This window comes from Pelobates fuscus, chromosome 6, assembly GCF_036172605.1.
Source record: "Pelobates fuscus isolate aPelFus1 chromosome 6, aPelFus1.pri, whole genome shotgun sequence".
Classification (NCBI taxonomy): domain Eukaryota; kingdom Metazoa; phylum Chordata; class Amphibia; order Anura; family Pelobatidae; genus Pelobates; species Pelobates fuscus.
The window spans coordinates 214,634,603-214,652,432 of NC_086322.1; the positions used below are offsets into that span (position 1 = coordinate 214,634,603).

Below are 17,830 nucleotides of genomic sequence, written 5' to 3' on the forward strand. Positions count from 1 at the left end.
GGTTGGATTTCCAGATTTCTACTTCCTTCTGTCCTGGCTTGTTCTAGCCTGATGGCAGACTGGAAGAAATAAAAAAATAAAATGCTAAAATACTATAAAAGTCAAGTACAATAAAGGAAAGAAAGGTTCAGAAAAACAAAGGGACAGTCGACACAGTAAGAAACCATGCCGACTTAAATACAAATATGATTTTACTATATTTAGGGAGGCAAGGGGGCTACGGAGGGCTAGATGGTGGTTTTAACACTATAGGGTCAGGAATACATGTTTGTGTTCCTGACCCTATAGTGTTCCTTTAAGTTCACCCACACTTATAAATTATTTTGTTGAGGACAAATAGGAGTTTAATTTCACATCAAATATTTATATATGAAGCATAATTTAATATGAATAAAATATAAATAAGAATGAGAAATGAAGAAATTTTTGAATCATAATACTGTAAAGTTTTTCTGCCGTAAAATACATGTATTTGTTTTCTGTGATGTCCCCCATGTACAGGTGATGTACCCCATCATGGCATACCATTTTTAATGTAGACAGCCCGGGGTTTTCAAAAATGGGTGTGTCCATTCTTTTTTAGAAGCCATTTGGTCACAATACCTGACCAAATTTTGTGTTCATAATTTTGTTGTGTGAATTGTACACATACATTGTAATTCCACTGTTTAAATCATTATCCTTATATATTTTACTTCTAAAAACACTCATATTTGTTTCAGCAATGTTTCACGAGTAGAACAATACCCCCACATACAGATTTTTTGAAGTCACAGGACAAAATATAACATAAGTAAGGAATTTGCACAATTTTATGCCAAATGATACAACCTGCACAATGACTCCAAAACTCATTCCCCATCCCCCCAAGAAATCAGGTCATACCTAGACACTGTCCCACTGACCCGACTCATAACTGATCAACGTCACTCTCTCCTCCGACCATTCACCATACAGGAAATCAAAGACACCTTTAAAGCCCTGTATAAATAGTCCAAGTAAAAAAAGGGGAACAAAAGTCTTATCTGGAGCAGGTCCAGTAGGAGACGCAGAATCTGTAGATATTGGTCCGGAGCGGATATCCTCTTTCTCCTCTTTCTTAGGGATTCACTCGAATATAGGGAAAATAGAGAACAAAAAATGGTGCAATACGACTGAGAAAAGAGATACAACAGTCTAATGGCTGGTATAGAACTCACATGTGTAGGAGCTGTAACTCGCTCTAGTTTGAAAGGCGTGCAGCGGTACAATCCCCGCTTATGGGATATAGGGGAGATTCCTCCGTCAGTGATGTATTCAGGAATAAAATATAAGAGAAAGGAGACAACAAATAGTGCTCACTGGGTAAAATACACGGATAAAGTAGAAATAAAAATAATACTCACAAGAATGGAGCAGACCAACTGCTCCTTGATAATAGCGCTGGTGGTATTATCCCCACCTTGGGATTACTTGGGGTCCAGGATGGTGCCAGGTAAAAACAGGTAAAAAACAGTGTATTTAAAAAGATAGATGGTACCAATTAAAAAAGTAACCAAATAATCTTTAATATAATAAAATACACAATAAAATTCCACAACCGCGTTTCGCCAATACGGCTTTATCAATATGGAAAGAGAACCCTTATACCTGGCAAGAGAAAGTTTAAATAGCAATTCAAATAATTAAAATTGGCGCCAAAAATTAGGAATAGCCAATCAAAATTCAAGTAATGTGCAGAAATAATATAACATATTAAAATAAACTGATTGTATCCAACATACATTACAATAAGCTCTATGAGCCTTATAAACCATAGATACTAAAAAAACGAAGGTTAAATAGTTGTGAAAATAAATTTTATAATTTTTATAATTGCGGTCATGTGACCGGCAAGCGGCCGCAGGGGGTTCTGGGGCTTGTAGTGTATAGACGTCGGCAAGCACTGCGCAGCTGCCGACGTCTATGTGAGGAGGTTAGAGTTAGACGTCGGCTCGCATACAATTGCGGCCGGCGTCTGACGAATGGGAACACACAGTGGTGTGACGACGGCTCGCGTATAGCTGCGGCCGTCGTCATGGAGACCTGGATAAACAATGAAGCCGACGGCTAGCACAAAGCTGCAGCCGTCGTCAAGGGAACAGATTTAACGTCGGATCACAGGGAAATGTGATCGGCGAAGTGGAAAAAAGGCTATTTGTCTGATATACTGAAAAGTATCATCAGACTAAGCCTTATGCCAATGGACAGTAAAATGGATATAAAATAGTGTAAATAAATGTACCACATATCGAAATACAGTGAATAAATGCACCACATAAATGAACAATTAAATGAACAGTACAAAGTATTGGTGTAATCATACTGATAAAATATGATAAAAGCAATAATAGTAAAAGGCAGAATAAAAGGCATAGGATTACAGGAAATTAAATACATCGAAATCAACATTTAAACCATGAGGTGTAAGAGTTTGGAGTGTGTACACCCACTCCATTTCGTTTTTTCCTAGAATGTTTTTAATATTCCCACCCCTCCAGGGAATAGTAAATTTTTTTATTCCGATACACTTTAATAATCTTGGATCTCTATTATGTTTAATAAAATGTTTGGATACTGAATGGTTTAAGTATCCATTTTTAATGTTTCTGCAATGTTCGCTTAATCGCGTTTTTAGGCACCTTGTGGTCATTCCAACATATTGGAGGCCACAAGGGCACTTGAGCAGATAAATAAAATTTTTAGTTGAACAATTAATAAAATAATTAATTTTGTAAACATGATTTGTCATCTTAGAAGTAAAATGGGTAACTTTATTGGGAACTGTGGGGTCCGTGCTTCTACACACACTATACACATTTTACATTTGCAAAAACCTTTGATCTGTGGAAAGAAAGAGGGTGCATATGTTGCTTCTCTCGTAAAATTCTTAGTTCGTATTGATTTAAAGTTTGGAGCTCCCCTAAAAACTATATTAGGACGTTCTGGTATAATCTTTTGAAGAATGTCATCCTGTTTTAAAATATGCCAGTGTTTCTTAATGATTTTTTTTATATTATTACTTTTATTATTATAATTAAAAATAATAGGCAGAGGCATAGGATTATCTGTATTTTTTAAGTTATATTGTAAAAGTTCATTTCTATCTTTATTCTGGATATTTTCAATGGTATCCATAAGCTCTGTTTCAGAATAGTTTTTCTCAATGAATTTGTCTTTTAGAAGATTTGCTTGCATATTAAAATCGCTTATTTCAGAGCAGTTCCTTCGGAGTCTTAATATTTGGCTCTTGGGGGCACTATCGAGCCAGGGTTGGTAGTGGCAACTGGTTTTGTCTACAGCAGTGTTGACACAGACTTTTTTTAAAAATGTCTTCGTATGTATTTTACCATTTTTTATAAAAATATTCAGATCTAAAAAATTAATATGTTCCCTACTATACTCATAAGTTAAAATAATTCCTCTGTTATTAATATTAAGATTATCCATAAAAGAGTTAAGATCATCCTCAGAACCTTCCCAAATAAAAAAAGGTCATCAATATATCTAACAAAATTAGACCAGGTTCGCTCTCCAGGCATGATCACTAAAAATAGCTTCAGACTCCCAATTAGCCATAAATAAGTTAGCATATCTGGGAGCGAACCTAGTACCCATTGCATTCCCTCTTTTTTGTAAATAAAAGGAATTTAAAAACCAGAAGTAATTATTTTTTAAAATAATGTTAATACCTTCTAATATAAAATCGATTTGTATATCAGCAATTTTACCTTCTTTTGTTAAAATATCTTTGATAGCTTCACAACCTATCTCATGAGGTATAATGGTATACAATGACTGCACATCACATGTAACTAGTATAAAACTGGGTTTCCATATAAAATTATTTAAGAACTTTAAAAGAGCCATAGAGTCTTGAAGATAAGATCTCATAAGTTTGACGGATGGTTGTAAGAGGGTGTCTATATATTGTGAAAGATTGCATAGGAGGGAGCCTATGCCAGACACAATTGGTCTCCCTGGTGGGGAGGTTTCATTTTTATGAATTTTAGGAAGGAAGTATATAACAGGTATTACTAGGAATTTTTTGTTTAAAAAATTAAATTCGTGTTTATTTAAAATCCCTAAATTTAAGCCTTTGTTTAAAAATTGAGTTAAAATAATTTGTATTTGGGCAGTTGGATCTGACAAAAGTTTTTCATACACATTGGTATCATTTAATTGTCTGTGTGCCTCTTCAATATACATTTGACTGGATAATATGACAATCCCACCTCCTTTATCAGCTGGCTTAATTACGATATTTTTGTCTTCTTGAAGTTCCCTTATTGCCAGTTTTTCAGAATGGGTAAGGTTTTGAGGATCATATTTATTGTTCTTAATTTTTTCTAAGTCTTTTACCACTAATTTCTCAAACATAGTAAGGGGAGCAGATTTAAAATGGGCAGGATAAAAAGTGGATTTTTCTCTAAGTTGTGTGTTGATTATTGAATTGGGCTGTGGTAGTGTGGAAGGAGATGGAGTCGGATTTAAAATAGAATTCTCTTAATTTTTTTCTATAAAAAAAATCTTTTAAGGGTCGCTTTCCGGACAAATTTGTTAACGTCAAGAAAGGCTTCGAAAGGTTTAAAAGAATTGGTTGGGGCAAATTTAAAACCTTTAGTTAAAACTGATATCTGTGCACTAGTTAAATTTTTTTTGTGAGAGGTTAAAAATGCCAGTATTCGTATTTGTGTTGTCTTGGGTAATTATTGTCTTTCTAGTCTCTTTTTTGTTCACGCCTACCACTTCTTCTTCCTCTAAATTTAAAATCCTTTTTTGTGACCGTGAGGGGTATGGTGTCTGGGTTAGTGAAGTGGGGTGGGTTCTGATTTCTAAAAAATGATCTTCATTTTCAAATTCCGAATCCAATGATAATAATTGGTATCTGTTTTGGTGACTGGGGATCGTAGGTGATTTGTAATAATTTGAGTACTCTTTGTGATCATTAATATATCTAGATCTCTGTGGTTTCGGGGACAAGTATTTGTGTGAGGGTCCTGGTGTGTTGTGATATGTAGGTGATGGTGGGATTTTGTGGTGAGTCCGGTATGAGTTATTTCGATTTCTTTGAATAAATGGATGATATTGGTTAGTGTTGGGGTGATGGGATCTTTGCGGGGGACCACGGTAGTGGTTACTAGGTGCCTTGTGTGTGCGAATATTTTGTGGTGAATGTGAAAAAGGATCCAAACAGTATCCAAACAGTATCCAAACATTTTATTAAACATAATAGAGATCCAAGATTATTAAAGTGTATCGGAATAAAAAAATGTACTATTCCCTGGAGGGGTGGGAATATTAAAAACATTCTAGGAAAAACCGAAATGGAGTGGGTGTACACACTCCAAACTCTTACACCTCATGGTTTAAATGTTGATTTCGATGTATTTAATTTCCTGTAATCCTATGCCTTTTATTCTGCCTTTTACTATTATTGCTTTTATCATATTTTATCAGTATGATTACACCAATACTTTGTACTGTTCATTTAATTGTTCATTTATGTGGTGCATTTATTCACTGTATTTCGATATGTGGTACATTTATTTACACTATTTTATATCCATTTTACTGTCCATTGGCATAAGGCTTAGTCTGATGATACTTTTCAGTATATCAGACAAATAGCCTTTTTTCCACTTCGCCGATCACATTTCCCTGTGATCCGACGTTAAATCTGTTCCCTTGACGACGGCTGCAGCTTTGTGCTAGCCGTCGGCTTCATTGTTTATCCAGGTCTCCATGACGACGGCCGCAGCTATACGCAAGCCGTCGTCACACCACTGTGTGTTCCCATTCGTCAGACGCCGGCCGCAATTGTATGCGAGCCGACGTCTAACTCTAACCTCCTCACATAGACGTCGGCAGCTGCGCAGTGCTTGCCGACGTCTATACACTACAAGCCCCAGAACCCCCTGCGGCAGCTTGCCGGTCACATGACCGCAATTATAAAAATTATAAAATTTATTTTCACAACTATTTAACCTTCGTTTTTTTTTAGTATCTATGGTTTATAAGGCTCATAGAGCTTATTGTAATGTATGTTGGATACAATCAGTTTATTTTAATATGTTATATTATTTCTGCACATTACTTGAATTTTGATTGGCTATTCCTAATTTTTGGCGCCAATTTTAATTATTTGAATTGCTATTTAAACTCTCTTGCCAGGTATCAGGCAGTACAATTGCGGTACAATCCATAAGCGGGGATTGTACCGCTGCACGCCTTTCAAACTAGAGCGAGTTACAGCTCCTACACATGTGAGTTCTATACCAGCCTTTAGACTGTTGTCTCTTTTCTCAGTCGTATTGCACCATTTTTTGTTCTCTATTTTCCCTATATTCGAGTGAATCCCTAAGAAAGAGGAGAAAGAGGATATCCGCTCCGGACCAATATCTACAGATTCTGCGTCTCCTACTGGACCTGCTCCAGATAAGACTTTTGTTCCCCTTTTTTTACTTGGACTATTTATACATTGACTATTTGTGGCGCAGCCCTTCCCCTTATTTCCTGTATCCGCTATCTGTTTAAGGGTCTTTTGAGAGATTCCCTTATAGGGTTGCTGCCTTTGGGGTATTTAGCGCTTACTCTTATTTTCTGTTTTTACCTTTAAAGCCCTGCCATCTGGCAAATCCCTGGCAGGAGACGGCTTCACTAACCTATATTACAAAACGTTTGCAGATGCTTTAACCCCAACACTCCTTAAGGTATATCAAGAGACAGAAGATACGGGTCTTCTGCCTACTGACATGTTAATGGTCACAATAGTCACCATCCCAAAACCGGAAAAACCTATGGACGCATGTAAAAACTTTAGACCCATCTCCCTCCTCAACACCTATACCAAAATACTAGCCAACAGATTAACGTCTCTTCTCCCCTTCCTGGTCAAAGATGATCAGATGGGGTTTGTAGCTGGAAGGCAGGGGCTGGATAACACCAGGAAACTATCCCTGGTACTTAATAAGCTCAGGGATACAAGCCGGGAAGGTCTACTGCTAGCTCTAGATGCTTAAAATAGTTATTTTGCCTAAACTAATGTATTTGTTTTGTACTGCCCCGATTGCTGTCCCCCCCAGCCTACTTCAAATCGATCCAGAAAGACATAACCAAGTTTGTGTGGGCAGGACGGAGACCACGGGTGAACCTGAAAATACTGAAAGACCCCAAGCTCAGTGGCGGCCTGGCCCTTCTGGACCTCCAGATATACTTCCATGCCACTATTATAGCAACAAACGTACCACATCTGATGTCGGGTACTAGCCCTCGGGTAAATGAGTAAGATTGGACAATCGCCTCCTCTTCCCTCATTCACTCTCCACAATAATGTGGGTGCTAAAGCACCTACGCCCCCCCATTACCGGCAGATCTAAAGGAGGCTGCATTTTTCCTCCAAACCTGGGACAAACACAGAGATAGACTATGCAGGAAGAAGGGAATATCGTTGGCCACCCTGCTAGCGGCACTACCATACCTAATGCCTACCTTTAATGCGAGACCTTGGATAGACAGAGGGTTTACCCAGCTCTATTGTTTGTTTTCTTTACATACCCTTCAGGGGTTTGACATACTAATGACTAAATATAACCACCCAACTCCTCCTACTACTCATATGTCCAGTTACGCTCTTTCCTCACAAGATTCTACCCTAGAGCAGCTGAGTCACAATTAGGATTACGAAATGGGAAAACATGTGTATTAACCAGACCAAAATTCCAAAATGTAAACTGATCTCCATGTGTTATAGACGGTGTTCTCTACATATGCACTTTGCTAACGCCAACCCAGCAAGACAATGGGAAGCTGACCTGCAACGCAATTACACACAAACAGTGGGAGTATATCATAAACCTACCTAAGAAACTAACCAAATCAGCTGCACATATATTACAACAGTGCAAGACCTTTACTGGTGGTACATGGTGCCCACCCGCTTAAGCAAAATCTTCCCCAATACCCCTTCGGTGGGCTGGAGGTGCAAGGCAGCAGAGGTAACCGCACTACAGGTGTGGTGGTAGTGCCACGCCATAATACCCTTCTGGACAGGCATAAACGAGACTATTACCCAATTAACAGGGTACAAACTACCATGCATCCCCCACACATATCGTCTCTTGGATGTACCCACAGGTATACCAAATTAATAGGCCATATAGCACTTACCACACAAAGACTTAACGCTAGAGTGTCCAAATCTAAAATAGCACTGACAATCAAGGAAGTAATACTGGAATTAGATAGACAATGCTCATTTAAACGACACCTCATGATATTTGCCCCCACTAATACATATCTGAAATCCTGGCAAGTGTGGGACGCATGGAGATCGAGTACCTGTAAAGCTGTACAAAATCCAACCCCAACTCCAATCAGTTAGCATACTAAAGGTCCTTATAACTTTGCCTGACCTACCCAGGATATCAACCTGACTCAGGGACTCCAGTAATATTTCTGTACTGTATCATAGCTATGTGAATCAATATGTTGTGTCTTCAAACAAGTGTAATGTACGTTGACCTTGTGCACAAAGCATTGACTCTCCTCTTGCCTTCTGTATCCCCCGCCCCATCTTTAAAAAAACTTAAATAAACTTTTAAGTTGAAAAAAAAAAATTCCAATAAGTTGTTATAGGCTTCTATCCAGAGAAACCAAGGTCAGGAATCCAGAATAACCAAATTCACATACAGAGTCATTCAATTCAATAGGTTAGCTCTATATGGTAGACCAGTGATGGCGAACCTATGGCACGCGTGCCACAGGTGGCACGCCGGGCCCTCTCTGTGGGCACGCGGCCACAGGTCCGCCATCACTGCAGAGTAGGCACCTGCCTGCCCGAAACGGCAGGCGCCTACTCTGCTTCCGGTTCGGGAGGCAGGGGGAGGGATCTGTGATGCTGATCCCCTGTCCTCCCGCGCGATGCTGTGTGGAGCGTTGCCGAGCGTTACCATGGCAACGCTCCACACAGCATCGCGCGGGAGGACAGGGGATCAGCATCACAGATCCCTCCCCTGCCTCCCGAACCGGAAGCACTGCCTGCCACCACCGGACCACCAGGGATGACGGTACCGCCACCGGACCACCAGGGATGGCTGTCCCCCCCCCCCACTTCATTACAGGTAAGAAGGAGGGAGGGAGGGAGGGGGGGGATACTGACACACAGCACCCCTACCCCCCCAGAAGTACCCTTACACCCCCAGCACCACCCCTAGCCCCCACAGCACCCCCCCAGAAGTACCCTTACCCCCCACAGCACCACCCCACCCCCCCAGAAGTACCCTTACCCCCCCCAGCACCACCCCTATCTCCCCAGCACCACCCCTAGCCCCCACAGCACCCCCCAGAAGTACCCTTAGCCCCCACAGCACCACCCCGCCGCCCCAGAAGTACCCTTACCCCCCAGCACCACCCTATCTCCCCAGCACCACCCCTACCCCCCAGCAGTACCCCTACCCCCCCCAGCAGTACCCCTACCCCCCCCAGCAGTACCCCTACCCCCCCAGCAGTACCGCTACCATCCCAGCAGTACCCCTACCATCCCAGCAGTACCCCCCTACCCCCCCTCAGCAGTACCCCTACCCCCCCTCAGCAGTACCCCTGCCCCCCCTCAGCAGTACCCCTACCACCATCAGCAGTACCCCTACCACCATCAGCAGCACCCTACCCCCCCCAGAAGTACCCTTACCCCCACAGCACCACCCCTATCTCCCCAGCACTACCCCTACCCCCACAGCACCCCCCCCAGCAGCACCCTACCCCCCAGAAGTACCCTTACCCCCCACAGCACCACCCCTATCTCCCCAGCACCACCCCTACCCCCCACAGCACCACCCCACCCCCCCCCAGCAGCACCCTACCCCCCCAGAAGTACCCTTACCCCCACAGCACCACCCCTATCTCCCCAGCACTACCCCTACCCCCACAGCACCCCCCCCCAGCAGCACCCTACCCCCCAGAAGTACCCTTACCCCCCACAGCACCACCCCTATCTCCCCAGCACCACCCCTACCCCCCACAGCACCACCCCACCCCCCCCCCAGCAGCACCCTACCCCCCCAGAAGTACCCTTACCCCCACAGCACCACCCCTATCTCCCCAGCACTACCCCTACCCCCACAGCACCCCCCCAGCAGCACCCTACCCCCCAGAAGTACCCTTACCCCCCACAGCACCACCCCTATCTCCCCAGCACCACCCCTACCCCCCACAGCACCACCCCACCCCCCCCAGCAGCACCCTACCCCCCCAGAAGTACCCTTACCCCCCACAGCACCACCCCTATCTCCGCAGCACCCTACCCCCCCAGAAGTACCCCTACCACCCCAGCAGCACCCCTACCCCCACACACAGTACCCCTACCCACACACACAGTACCCCTACCCACACACACAGTACCCCTACCCACACACAGTACCCCTATCCCCCACGCAGTACCCCTATCCCCCACGCAGTACCCCTACCCCTCAGCAGTACCCCTATCCCCCCACGCAGTACCCCTATCCCCCACGCAGTACCCCTATCCCCCACGCAGTACCCCTATCCCCCACGCAGTACCCCTATCCCCCACGCAGTACCCCTATCCCCCACGCAGTACCCCTATCCCCCACGCAGTACCCCTACCCCCCCACGCAGTACCCCTACCCCCCCACACAGTACCCCTACCCCTCAGCAGTACCCCTACTTCCCAGCAGTACCCCAACCCCCCCCACAGCACCCCTACCCCCCACACACAGTATCCCTACCCCCCACAGCAGTACCCATACCCCGCCAGCAGTATCCCTACCCCCACACAGTACCCCTACCCCCCAGCAGTACCCCTACCCCCCACACAGCACAGCACCCCTCTTATACACACATACAGCACCCCTACCCCACGCACAGCACCCCTCTCACACACACACACAGCACCCCCCTCACACACAGCTCCCCCCTCACACACACACACAGCACCCCCTCACACACACACACACAGCACCCCCCCAAACACACACACAGCACCCCCCAAACACACACACAGCACCCCCCCCAAACACACACACAGCACCCCCCCAAACACACACACAGCACCCCCCCAAACACACACACAGCACCCCCCCAAACACACACACAGCACCCCCCCAAACACACACACAGCACCCCCCCAAACACACACACAGCACCCCCCCAAACACACACACAGCACCCCCCCAAACACACACACAGCAACCCCCCCACACACACAGCAACCCCCCCACACACACAGCCCCCCCACACACTTACACAGCACCCCCCACACACTTACACAGCACCCCCCACACACTTACACAGCACCCCCCACACACTTACACAGCACCCCCACACACTTACACAGCACCCCCCACACACTTACACAGCACCCCCCACACACTTACACAGCACCCCTCATACACTTACACAGCACCCCTCATACACTTACACAGCACCCCTCATACACTTACACAGCACCCCTCATACACTTACACAGCACCCCTCATACACACACACAGCACCCCTCATACACACACACAGCACCCCTCATACACACACACAGCACCCCTCACATACAACACACACCCCCCCCCCACACACACGCACCCCCCCTCCACACACACGCAATTGCCGTGTTGGCACTTTAAGGAAAAAAAAGTTGGCATGTATTGCGGTTTGGGCACTCGGGCTCAAAAAGGTTCGCCATCACTGTGGTAGACTCTGAAACAGTCTGTTATACAAAGGCCATGTAGAGATGTGCAGGAAGGGCATTAATAGCTAGAGACAAAGTCCTTTAATGTAGCATACGCAATACTTTATTTGGGTTGACTTTTTGCAGTTTTTTGGGGGGGAGGGAGCGGAAGTGCTTGCTACAAAGTCTCTGGACATCTTCTAATGCAAAAGTGGGAGGATTAGGGGGCTGAGTAAATACAATTTTGAAAAAAAGCTTTAATTTAAAACCAAGAAAAGGGTTTGGCCTCCCTGTGGCTGCTACTGGTTTATACAGCACATTTTTGCCATTTTTTTAATACCAGGATTTAGTCTTTCAAATAAGACTGTATACACCAATCAGTCAAATCTACTCCCCCATATATCCCCATATCCCGCCTCCAAAAAAAAAATGTAAAAAAAATAACACACCTGCACATTTTTTAAATGTTTCTGTTTTTTTGTTTTTTTTTCCATGTATTGCACAAATGTGTAAACTTTGAAAAACCCCTGTTAGCTCCTTCTACAAATCCCCTGTTCTGCCCCCTTTTTACAAACCCCTGCACTACCCTTCCACAAATCCCCTGCTCAGCCCCCCTTATAGAAGACCCCTGTCACACCATTACAGACAGATAGTCAAACGCACACAATCACATGCAGACATTCACAGGCAGACAGTTATACACACAGTCAGTTACAAGCAGACACTCACAGTTGTAGCCAGACAGTCACGCACACAGTTACAGGCAGACAGTCACATATACAGTCACACACACACACACACACGGTCACAGGCAGACAGTCACACACACATAGTTACAGTCACACACAGTTACAGGCAGCATCACACAGTCACAGGCAGACAGTCACACGTACACGGTTACAGGCAACATCACACAGTCACATACAGACAGTCACACACATAGTCACATGCAGATAGTGACACACATAGTCACATGCAGATAGTGACACACACCACTATAGGTAGACAGTTACACACACAGTCAATTACACAAAGTAGTAGCCAGACAGTTACACACACAGTTACAGTCAGACTGTGAGATATACAGTCACACACAGTGTCGCGGACCGCCACCCCCCCCCCCCTTCCCCTTAGAATGCCACTGATACTTGCTGTACTATACATAGCACTTTGATTTTTCTAGCACTTTTCATGGTTTGGGGGGGAAACATCTGCCCGTTTTACGTACTGTGCCACATGCTAGGCTAGGGTTTCAAATACTACAGTAATAATTATCAATCCCTAGATATTAGTATTTATTCATCAAGGGAAGAAGCAGATCCCACACAATCTAGCCATTTGTGCCCACAGAATCAAGGCATCCTGGTGGGTCAAGACGACTATATTTCCCTTAATAAATGCAAAATGCCCAGGTGTAACCAATAGTGGATTTGCTAAATTTGTAAAATGTAATCACATATGATGAGCACCTTGATAGGATACATTGATGAAATTCAATCGAAGATTGGTTTTTAAGCAGAAATTCATCTATGCGTATCTTTTGTTCTAGGATGTAATTTGGGGAAAATGTATTAGAAAGTTGTTTGATACGGGCCTGAATTTCGTGTAACCTGTCAAAGAATGGGTTATTTCTAGGGGGTCACAGTGCATTGTCTTTAAGAAGGAGGAACCTCATTTTTGTCATATTGATACATCTTTATAAGCAATAGATTGAGGCATTTTGTAAGTTGAGTTCATATGGAGATAGGATAAGGGGATTTCTGTTTATATTAGTTTACTGGTTTGCCCTATGTATATGTGTATTTCATGTTTCAATTTTTTTCTACATTTAAGATCTGTATGAGATTGTAACTATATATATATATATATATATATATATATATATATATATATGTTAGCTGATGGCGTACCTGGATGTGGCTGAATTTCCAGATTTCCACTTCCTTCTACTCTGGCGTGTTCGAACCTGATGTCAGACTGGAAGAAAAAAAAAAAAAAAGATACCATAAAAGTAAAGTACAATACAGGGGTAAAAAAAAAGCAGCAGGGTAAAGAAAAACAAAAAGGCCAGTAGACACGGTAAATAACATTATAAAAGAAAAGCCCCCATTGGAAAGAGAGGTCGATGTAGGAAATATACTCACTGAGTAATCATGAGGGTGGGATTCGATGACTTGTTGCAGCCAGGTTTTACAGGATGGTGGAATTGTGACAGTATCCTGGGAAACTTTATGCTATACTATGTAAATCTGCCTGATGGTCTAACAGTGACAGCTTAATTGACGTTTTTAGTAAAGATTTGTTGGTTTGCATTCTCCTCTCCAGATGTATCATGTACTGGTTCCTGTCCTTATTTGCACCTGTATAACAGAAAGAGTGTAATTGCATATATAATATATCAGTTTTCTGGTTATATATAGAAGGATCTCTGACGATGGATAGATACACCTGAGAGAGCTCCAATGGGTGGAGCAAAAATGTCATGGTGACGTCGGAGATACCGGAACTAGGAAGGAGTTCACTGGGGAGATGCTAGAAATACACAATAACTGTGAGAAATCTGTATTTGCAGTGAAACTACTTTCAATATGATAAAACTTGCATCCAAATGATCTTTTTCTATTCGGATTTGCAATGTACCAATATCCAAGGTCTAATCTGAGTCACTTTGTTTTGCATTCATATGAGGAAAGGGTAAGGGGATTATTGTTTATACTACAGTTTACTGGTTTGCATTCTGTATATGTGTTTTTCATGTTTTTTAAGTTTTCTACATTTAAGATATCTGTGAGATTGCAACTCTATATTCACTTAGCTGATGGCATACCTGGATGTGGTTACATTTCCAGTTGTTCACTTCCTTCTGTCCTGGCTTGTTCTAGCCTGATGGCAGACTGGAAAAAATAAAAAATAATTTGCTAAGAAACTATAAAAGTCATGTACAATAAAGGAAAAACACAGCAGCAGGGTAAAGAAAAAGAAAGGAACAGAAGACACGGTAAGTAAAATTATAATAGAAAAGTCATCAATGGACTGTCTCTTTAAACCACGAACACTCCAGAGATTTGCACTGCACCACTGTCCAGGGTCGTATCTGAGCTACTTTGTGAGTTGCTCAGATTTACTGGTTTGCACTATGTATATGTATTTCATGTTTTTAAGGCTTTCTTTATGGAAGATATCTGTGAGATTGTAACTCTATATAAATTTAGCTGAAAGCTTACCTGGATGTGGCTGAATTTTCATATAGCCACTTCCTATTTGCATTGGAGTGTTCTAACCTGATGGCAGGCTGAAAGAAATGGGAAAAAAGGGTAAGATACCATGCAGGCCAAATATAATACAGAAAAAAGTAGCAGGGTAAAGAAAAAAAAAGTACAATAGACATATAAGAAACTATTAGAAAAGAAAAGATGCCATTAGAAAGAGAGGTAGATGTAGGAAATATTCTTACTGAGTAGTCATGATGGTGGGATTCGATGATTGGTGGTAGACGGCCAGGGTTTGCAGGATGGTGGAATTTGACAGTATCCTGGGAAACTTTATGCTACACCATGTAGATCTGCCCGATGGTCTTAACATTCACCGCTCAATCGACAAGCGTTTTTAGTAAAGTGTCTGTTAGTTCGTTGACTTGCATTATCTTTTCCAGACGCATCATGTACTGGTTCCTGTCTTTGAGAAATTGAGGGATCCTCGGCTTACTAAGCACGGCGGTCTTTTTTAGACGGTTTATATCCTCGTAGGAAACCTTTCCCATTGCCATTAGCAGCTTGAAATCTATGGTATGTCTGCGTCTTAGGATTTGTAGAACACCTTCAAGGTACACCTGATCCTTATTACAACATCCTGGCTGTGATGTGTCTGTCAAGCCCCTCTTTGCTCGGACACAATAATACCATCTGGCTTCTGGGTCTCTGACAAATATTTTCAAATGCTCAAATAGTTCACTGAAGGACATTGAGCTTGCTTTGTAGATGGTATAGTACAGGAGGGCAACTCTGCACAAATCGGGATCAGGATGATATAAAAGGCTGTGGATGGTTGCCAGTCCTTCTTCAGTTGGATTTGCTGGTTCAAGACCATACTCTTCTCGACCTTTGCTGTTATTCCATGGCTGTTTACTGTTGTTGACTGTTCTAAAATAATGAGTTCCAATCTCATGTCTCAGTGTACCTTGAAGCCACTTTTCTCGTGCCATAGAGACATTTATTGTCATCGTTGGTTGCCTTTTCACAGTTCCCATAGAGGCTTGTGATATTACATCTCCAGTGAGATTAACAGCAATCTCCCCTTGACACCCTTCAGTCTCCATGTATTTGCGTACTTCCTGATAGATCTGCTTTGCTGGTAGAAGATTGCCTCCTGTAGCTTGTTCATAATTTTCATAATTGTTATATTTCTTGAGTGTGTTTTGTATGATATTAATGGCCACTTGAAGAAATCTGTTGGAGGCATGGCTGTGCTGGGCTAAGGCAGATGGCAGAGGAGTTTTATTATATTGAAACTGAGGGTTGTACATAAAGTTCGATTTGAAAAATGTATCCTTCTCTTTTTTCAAATTTAAAGGCTTCATTAATTTTGGATTACAATAATCCTTCCCTGGAGGTGTGGGGACCAGCAACACTTTATCTTCAGTCAAGCTGGGTTGAAAATGTTCCCTCTCAGAATCAAGTTTTGGTGTATTGGTGAGCACTTTCTGTTTATTATTGACCGACGGTTTCTTTGAGCTGAAAATGCTGGTGTTCCCTTTGCTGGAGTTAGGACTCACAAGGTCCTTATAGGCAGGAAGTGGTGGTGTAGAGATCAGCGACATTTTACCTTGAGTCAAGCTGGGTAAGTCGTGTTTCTTCTCAGAATAGATTTTTGTCCTTTTTGTGAGCACTTTCTGTCTCTCAGAGTCCTTTGTGTTGGAGGTAGGACCTGAAAGGTTCATTTTGGCAGCAAGTGGCAGTTTGAAAGCCTGCAAGACTTTACCTTCAGTTGAGTTGGATAAGATGTATTTCCTCTCAGAATCGATTTTGGGTTTGTTTGTGAGCACTTTCTGGCTTACATTGACTGAAATAGTCCTCGAAGAGCTTATGCTGGGGTTCCTTGTTTTGGGGATAGGAACCGAGAGGTTAATTTTGGTATTAACAGGTCTGGTTGCCAGACGTATGCTACGCGCTGTCAGTGGGAAGTTAGGCTCCATTGTTTTACCTGATCAATTCCGCTTAACAAAAAACGTGAATTGCTCGGAGTGGAAACCCTTCTTCTTCTGTACAATATCAAGTTTTAGTGTCTGATACCTGCAATAACTCTGTCTCTCAGCAGACCTGCAGCAATTTCCTGCACACTAGGTCCAGAGCTTTCACAGTGACAGCACTAGTAGCTGAGTCCTGGTGCAGCTCTGATGTCATAGAATGTCACAGAGGAGGACAATCACTGCAGGGTTAAAGGCACCAAATATAACTTGATTTTACCCTTAAAGTTCAATTTAAATTCCAGGGTTGTTCATTAAAGTGAGAATTCAAAGTGAATTTCAAACTTTAGGCCATAGTAACTGAAATGGAATCGTAGCTCGAGTAAGATAATGTTTCCAGTTTGGCTATTTTGGCTTTCAATTTAAAATTCACTTTTAATTCTCACTTGAATTCTGTTTGTATTGGTATCCTAAATAACATTTTCTTACATTATCCCTTTAGATGACTGTGCCCCTTTCTATCTCCTTTAGATCTTTATGTTGTTTTTTTTGTGAATTTGCACACTGTGCTGTGATAGGCTGGAATGTTGCCGGCCAGGCAGATTGAGGTGTGTATGTGCATACAATATTACTACCGGTTAGAAAGTGCTTTGTCTCCATCTGCCAATTTATATGTGTTTGTTTTTAATAACAGGTTTAAATAGCTAGACAGTGATATATTCTTTAATTGGTGTGGTATCAATGGTTGATACCACACCAGTTGAAGAAGATATCACTGTTATTGTACTATATAAAAATAGCTCATTCAGTAGATAAAACCCAGCTGGTCTAATAGCTGGAGCTAACTGATACTAGCTAACACTGCACAAACTGTATCAACATATTGTTTTGATACTTCTATCAAATTGAGACTGCAACTATTTCATACATTGGTATTTTAATAGAATTGC

General features: G+C 42.6%; 1 protein-coding gene across 1 annotated transcript; it reads right to left on the reverse strand.

The window, feature by feature from the left end:
- Nucleotides 1-15,287: 15,287 nt before the first annotated feature.
- On the reverse strand, nucleotides 15,288-16,274 carry LOC134566127 (putative tyrosine carboxypeptidase MATCAP2). The gene has a single exon (XM_063425832.1). It carries the CDS (start codon nucleotides 16,272-16,274, stop codon nucleotides 15,288-15,290), a length of 987 nt encoding a protein of 328 aa, XP_063281902.1.
- Nucleotides 16,275-17,830: the final 1,556 nt, after the last annotated feature.

Excerpts from the sequence above, each read along its gene's own strand:
- LOC134566127 (XM_063425832.1), bottom strand. The coding sequence starts at position 16,274 with ATGAAGCCTTTAAATTTGAAAAAAGAGAAGGATACATTTTTCAAATCG.